Source organism: Lepidothrix coronata, unplaced genomic scaffold (assembly GCF_001604755.1).
Source record: "Lepidothrix coronata isolate B3197 unplaced genomic scaffold, Lepidothrix_coronata-1.0 Scaffold8, whole genome shotgun sequence".
Lineage (NCBI taxonomy): Eukaryota > Metazoa > Chordata > Aves > Passeriformes > Pipridae > Lepidothrix > Lepidothrix coronata.
The window spans coordinates 10,701,577-10,709,305 of NW_016690188.1; the positions used below are offsets into that span (position 1 = coordinate 10,701,577).

At 37.0% G+C, this 7,729-nt stretch overlaps 1 protein-coding gene across 1 annotated transcript in view; it reads left to right on the top strand.

Annotated features, from left to right (window-relative positions):
* Positions 1-6,115, top strand: part of VSTM4 (V-set and transmembrane domain containing 4) — a 37,334-nt gene extending 31,219 nt beyond the window's left edge. Inside the window, exon 8 of the mRNA XM_017804211.1 lies at positions 3,542-6,115. Within this exon, the coding sequence (XP_017659700.1) occupies positions 3,542-3,667 (126 nt within the window). The 3' untranslated portion in view covers positions 3,668-6,115. The remainder of the gene's footprint in view (positions 1-3,541) is intronic.
* Positions 6,116-7,729: the final 1,614 nt, after the last annotated feature.

Below are 7,729 nucleotides of genomic sequence, written 5' to 3' on the forward strand. Positions count from 1 at the left end.
CAGATGCTTGTCAAATCCAGAAAATTCAGACCTGAAAATTCAGTATCATCAATAGTTTGTTTTTGTTTTTTTTTTTTCCCCCTGGCCCTTTGTAAAAGTCATTCTGTATCATATCCTAAACAAAAACTGCATTGCATACAGACACTGAATTTGAAGGCAAATGTCTGCAGCACTAGTCTCTAAAATATTTAAGATTGAAAGGAACTGGGAAGCCAGGCCTTTTCTGCTTGTTTTTAATAGTAAAATAGAATCAAGGATTTTTTCTTTTATAATTAGAAATTCACTTTTTTTTTGTCAACTTCATGATAACTAGGGTAGTCATGGAACAGTGAGGTTAGAGTAATCTGTAAGTGCAAGTTGGCATCAGTTGTTTTTCCAGACAAGTTAAATATATGAGGTTTTTACTTGCTTGTTTTCTTCATACCTGATTACAAATCTGGATAAAAGTACTCTTAGTTAAATCAGTAAACATCCTTGAGGCTACCAAGAAACAAACTAGCTAAGCCTAGGAAGAGCAAAATTGACATTCCTGGTAATTATGACATAAAAATCACAATAATTTTGATTCAAAACCCAACTCTTCTAATTAATTTCTAACACAAAATAGACAAACTCAATAAAAACCAAAACTAGATATACACATGCTTTAGTTTCTTTTAAATATTCACATGATAAACCTTGCAGATAGTTCAATAAGAAAAGTGTTCCTATAAGTGAACTCTTTTGAGTAGTTGCCCATGAGAAGCCCTGTGACTGGAATAAACTAAAATTAAAATAGAAGAAATCTGGAAGAGGAATCTTTTGCATTTGCCAGAAGATACACTGGAAAATCATGACTCTTCTTAATTGTGGCAAAGTGTGTGATCCCAAGATGAGAAAACAGACATACAAGATAAACGCTGTATGGCCAGTCATTCACTGCCTCTTCCTCTTCTGCCCTACCATCCGTGCCACCGGTAACGTCAGTTATTGAAGTCACACGATTGTTCCAAAAAGGAGCTGGTGGCATGGTTCCAGGTTTACACTGCCAAAACATGATCCAGTCCAAATGAGAGATGAAATGGTAGAATTAGTTTTCTTTCCCTCTCTGCTCAAAAAAAAAAAATTGGTTTTGGACAAACAATCCAGCGAAATTAAATTAAACACGTGGTTGATAAATGAAGTGCAGAAGAGTGTATGGAATAAAACCCTGGCTACCATAGGTACTTAGAGTAGTGTTGGCTTCCATGCACTGTTATTACACATCCTTTGCTGAAAACTGTATACCTTTCACAATTTTGAACCTCCTGTGTGTTTCCTCATATTTTCAATCAAATTATTACATACTAGAAATATGCATAAGGGAAATTATTCTACACATTTTATGGTGTGCTGTTGCTTGTAGCAGTAATTGAAGTACCTTTTCCACTTATGAAAGTACTAATTTTATTTGGTTTTATTGCTTTTCTAGATGCAATTATTTATTTAGTGTGTTTTGGCTTTATTAAATTATGTTTACTATAGGAACATCATAAAAATGTATGAAAGCAACACATCAGCCACTACTGCCCAATGACTTGTTTTGGGGAACCTAGTGTTATTTTTCATATCCAAACATAATAGAATAAAGTAAGAATAAAAAGATAATCTACACTGGAAAACAATGCAATTTTGAGATAATATAATAAAACACCTGGACAATATGATTTCATAAATCTTACTTCTAAAATTTACATGAGCTGGGTGTTGGGGTGGCTATTTTAGGACAAGCAGCATTTTCTAAATGGAAATGTAAGAAATATGATTAAACAGCAAAGAGGAAAGCATATACAGATTTGGCTTGCCCTGAGCAACTGATTCCTACGGAACAATGAAAACATTTCTACCTCAACAGATGCTCTTTGTCAGTCTTAGAAATGTAGAGTTTTACTCTGGCAGTGACCAAGAGTTTGTTTGTAAAGTTTTATCACATTCATTTTTAGGTGGCTTTTCACATGCAGTGTATCATTATGTATTGAGGGTCTGATGTGACAACCAGTGAAGCTGGCAGCAAAACTCCCAATACCTTCAGACAGAAACTAGATATGCTATCATACACTGAGAATAAAATCAACTCCTGCATTTAGCCTCTGTGCTACTTACTGAATAGATGAGCATATATAGTTTTGAAATCTCAAAAGGAATCTTTAACATATAAAAAAGCAAAAAACAACTTAAGTGCCTGGAAACACAGGCTAATACTTTCAGGATAGAAAGAAGAGGGAATATAAAAATTAATTAAGCATCACAGCAGCTGACCAAGAGTTTTTTCTAACTCTTTAAGTCAAGGCCAGGGTAGGGCAGATGTCTTTCTAAACACTGCGGTTCAGTTCAGCCCTAACACACTAACAACGAAAAGCTATGTGTGATTTTATTTCTGTTACAGTCAAGATCTGTCTGCAATCCACAGGAATTCCTTTTATGTCGTTACATCAGAGAATTCAATGAAAGCAGGAAATTTTCTGTGTTGTCAACAGTGAAGCATTTCATCATGAATGAGGACCAGAAGCTGAGATCAAATAGCACTACCTATGCAAGTGGGGGAGGGAGGGAAGACCATGAGAATAATGAAGTGCAGAGATGCCAGTCCTGCAGAAGGTCAGCCCTGCAAACAGATAAAGTATTTGAGGATCTGACCTGCAGAGAAGGAATAAGGTCAAATTAATGCTGGAAAAGCATAAACTTTTCCAAGCTCTGGGAAACAACCTGAAACGCTGAGTGTGAGCAGCTGTCAAGCACAGGAGCACAAGAAAAGATTTTCCTCCTCTAAGCCACCTGAGCCTGGATGAAGTCTCCAATAGCAATAGGCAGCTTCTGCCATGCATGTGAAATTTGTTTGGTACATTTTTATAGACATCTCTCTTAGCTAAATTTTATAGTTTTAAGTCTAAAACTCAACCACTGTAACACAGCAGACAGCTTCGGTGCTATGGCCTTTGTGCTAAACTCTGAACTCATCTATAGCTTGGCAAAAGGGGTGAAATTCCATTGGAATGGCAGTAATTCTGTCAATTTTTTTTCCTGCCTTCTGTGTATTTTTAACGTCTTTTGTTCTCTTAAGAAACATACTGAGAGGCACTGTGAGTGACTGTGATTAGAGATGTAACTGGTTCAAGGTTTACAGCTGGGAAGTAAATCTGGCATATATCTTTCAAACTGTGAAATCTGCCATAAATAGAATCAGGAAATTTAGTATTAAGGAGGCTGAACATTTTGCTAACATACATCTTTCAAATATGCAATATTTGAATTGTCAAAATGTTCAGTGTTTTTGAAACAAGGAGAAATTAGAAATGAACCTGAAAAGCCTACTTATTCTTCTTTCTTCTTTTTAATGTTATTTACTTTTATTTCACCTTCTATGAACTAACTGTAATGCAGAGTAAACTGATTAACAGCGTAGACAGAATTTAACAGCATAGTAGAATTAGCATGGGTGCGAGAAGAAATATAGCCCATTGTAGAGAATATCTACATTCAGTGGTAATGACATTATAATTAATTTGTTGGTTCTGTTTTCTAGCCAAAAATCGCAGAGGAGAATTTAACATATGCTGAACTTGAACTTATGAAGCCGATTCAGGAAGCCAAAGGCATTCCCAGTACGACAGTCTACGCACAGATACTCTTTGAGGAGAACAAGCTGTAATAGTTCATGCCTGTATAAATGTCTTATGTCTGTGTTCTATTTAATTCTTGCTGTACTGTTTATTTATAAAAATCATACAGATGTCCTTATTTTTTTATTTCCATTCATGCACTTCTATTTTTCTGTGAGACTTCTAAACACTATGTAGGTGAAAGTAATCATAGAAAAAGCAGCTGGTCTACAAGTGATAGCCTTTGTAGAGTTCTATATCCCTGTTGTAAATGAACTAAGTTCCACTTGGGGCATTTTTCACACTAAACATTATTCCTTCTTTAATGGTAATGGGAAGAGTCCAGCTGCAAACATCAACATCTTAACAAGCCTCAGGAGGACTAGTGGCAGGATCCTGCCCATCAGCCTGCTCCTGAAGGCAAAGACCACTGGCTAGGAAAATGGCCACTTTAATGCATTTTATCCCATCAGAAAATATTAACTCAGTAAAGCTGAGACTCTTTTCTACAGCAAAGGAAAAGCTTAAATTACTTTTTCAGCTTTCCTCCCCCCTCCAGAAATAGTTAAAAAGGTTTGTCTTCTATGTTTTCAAATTCCATTCCTAAATGACATTGTCTTTAAAAACTTATGTTACTTTTAGTAAGGTGCTTGAAATAAAATATTAAAAAATAATCCAAAGGAATCACTTAAACTGCAGTGATTTAAGGAAGAATATTTATAGCTTGGGAACATTTTCCAGCAGTTGATCTTTTTTAATTCTGATTGGGAATAGGAAAAACATGATAGTGAGTAAAAGACTGGCAGAACCAGGACACTGCTTTTGGCCTTGGTTTAGTTTGGTGCTACCAAACTTGCAAAAGGTTCCTCCTGTGGCCTGCATTACTGAGCTGCTGATTTAGAGGAAAAATCACACAGTTTTTCCTTTAGTATGGAGCAGACTCTATAACACCCTGCTGACTTTGGAGCTATTTCTTTGGAAAGACCAGAGCTCATGAAATAGGGAAATGAGTCCAATGTGAGGACACAAAGTTACCTTTCTCTTTCTTTACCCCTTGATAACTGAGAAGGCATTCTTCCTTTACCTTTGATACACATTCATGGCAAATTAGCTTCTTGGGCATTTCAGTCATGAAGCATAGTTGGTCTGATGTTTTCAAGCTCATGTATCTCCAGTGTCCAAATTTCACCAAAGCTCAGGGAAAGTCTGATACCCGACACCTTTCAGCCCTTGGGAAGCTTTAGCCCTCGAGTAACTGTGGAGTTCATGGAGAGGTTAAAGCATGGATTCTTTAGCTCACCATCAGGTCACGGAGATCTGATACTTGGCATGTGCCAGGTCTTCTCCAGGTCTGGGGTGGAGCCCCGTGACATGCCACTCATTCAGCAGTATTTTATGTGGATTTTGGAGTAGCACTTTCAGGCCTTGGGTTTTGGAATCCTAACTAAGGTTGTCCAGGTTGCTTCCTTCCTTATAGGTCATGCATTTTTAGTGATAGCACAACTTCGCACCAGGGCTCAGAGCACAGCTGGGAATCATCACAGGAACACTCATTCCCTTGTTCCTGTTACTGCATGGGAGTACAGGAGAGGAGGGCAGGGGCAACAATACAAGGATGGGGACATGCAACCAAGGGAGAAAGCACATCACTGCCTTTTGTAGGGTTTCACCAAAATAAGTGAGTTTATGTAAACTGCTTTTTAACTGTTATGAACAGAGGTAGAGATTAGGCAGCACACGTAATCTGTTACTGCCTAGCCAGGATCTGCAAACATAAAATGCAGTCCCCTGCTTCCGCATTACATAAAAATCTCTTCTATGAAAAAGAATTAAGAAAAGCTTTTAGGCTGATCATTATGTACAGTACTAACTCCAGTTCTAGTCCTTCAGTGAAACAGTTCTTTCCAAACTAAGGCCAGCTTTTATCAATAGGTTTGCTAATACTTATTTGCATTTTTAATGTTTCCATTTGTGAGCTGTCAAGAAAATTATTGTTTCACCATCCCAGGAGTTCATCACCCACCAAAAGGGCATGGCATCTTTCCTTGTTCTCTGATTGGGTACTGGACTTGCAGTGACAACAGCAATCAACTCATTGACCAAAACCAAACTGGTGCTAAAGTGTGATCCAACAATCAGGGATCAGTTTTGGAACAGCCAGAGTTTGATTAACTATTCAGAGAGGACATCTCTTATACATACAGCTGTTCAAAAGGCCTTTAAAAGGTATAGAATTTATTAGTTGTTCCTTTGGAATTAAAAATAAAATGCTAACACGTAAGTGATTTAACCATTTAGTTGTGAAAGCTTTCAAGTTTGGCTATAAACATTCCTTTTACATACAACTGGCCATTGTACCCATTGTTCAGAAGAATTCTCTACTGTATATTGATGCCCAGCATGTTAATGAATACCATTCTTTATGTATTAATATCCTATATATTCTTGTTTATGTTTAATATCTAATTCCCAAAAGTAATAGTTAATTGAGCTGAATAAATTACCCTTTTTTGTAAGATATGTTCTTTCAGTCTGTGTAGGATTTATTGTTTCCTAGAGAATGATTCAGGGATGTGTTTATCTCTTACTCAGCATTTAGAAAATCCCAGTATTTGGAATTAAATTCTTCATTCTTCAGAAAACTCCAGGCTTTTCAAATGTTTTCCATTTGTAAACAACTTGATGACAGCAAGATCCTGAAAGGCAAAAGACCAGCTGAGTGAAACAAGGCCAGAAATATTACTTGGGAGAACACTCATCTTTCTGAGCAGACATTTCCTATGCCTTTTCTTATTCAGTGTTCACCTAGATTTAATAATGACAGATCATATCATTGGAGAAAGAAAAAATCATAATCTACCTTGCAATTAATTGCCCATCTTTAAATATCAAAGCAATTTACTTGAAAGACTACAGAGAAGAAAATTTCACTGAGTATAATATGCTTTAGTGTGAGAATTGTAGAATAAATGGATTTAGCTCCTTCTAAGAGGAACTGCAAGGGCAAATTAATCCCTGGTCTAACTTCCTCTGGCTTCAGGAGAACAGCAGTGGAGCTGAATGCAGTCCACTGTTCTTTTATGACAGGAGCTCCCATGAAGACTCTTAATACCTTATTAAGCAGCAGCTGGAGTCTGCTGAGTCATACTATTTTGGTTACTCCTTCTGTTGTCATTGGTAAAACATGGTCTAGTGCTGTAATTTTAACAAATACAGCTCTATTAGCTTCACATCAATTTAGTATTAGATTGTTAAATGCTAATGTACTGCACCCTATAGCTTTAAATAGAATTAGGTATGTTTACAACTTTGGTTAAATGCACCTTGTTCCTCCACATTAAATTTTATTACTAGAATCCTCCATCAGCAAATAGGAGTAAATCATATTAGTGTCACAGGCTGTGTGGGGGTTGATCCTGCAGCCCAAGGAAAAGGTATTTTATTACCCTTTATTACAACTTTCTAATTGGTAGGTGTGGTCAGCATGTCATTATCTCTGTAATTACAAGCAAATTATTTGTTTTAGTATAACTGTAACATAATTGGGGGTTCTCTTCATTAAGAAGTTCAGTAAACTTGTGTCCTTAGCCAGGGTTTGGCCAGGTTCTGCTGGCATAGCAGGACTCAATCCAGATAAGGTTGCATTTGATGTTTAATTTGTAGGCTAAATTCTGTTTTTGGGGGCTTCTCCAAAACACTTCTGGTGAGTGACATCAAGGTGCAAAGATCCTTTTGGGCTTCAGTCTAACCTAGCAGGGTAAAACAGAAGATTCCTAAATTCTGCTGCATAACAATTTCTCTTCTGGGTTTTCTGCACTAATCTGCAATATACTCATTCCATGTGCTTTCTTCCATCAGCTGGTTTGATTCCACTTTACTACCTCGGCTGGGAGGCAAGGTAGATTGAAAGACTGGATGTCAATAGAAGATACTTGAGCTTGTGTTATTCCTCTCAGAACAAAAAGAGAAAGTGGAGATAGGACAGATTTTGAGATGACAGCTAACCTATTACATGATCTTGGACCAACTCAGCCCAGCTTACCTTGGTAGAAGCTGCTCTAACGTCTTCTTAGAAACTAACAGTGATAAGATTCCATATTCTCATCACCATC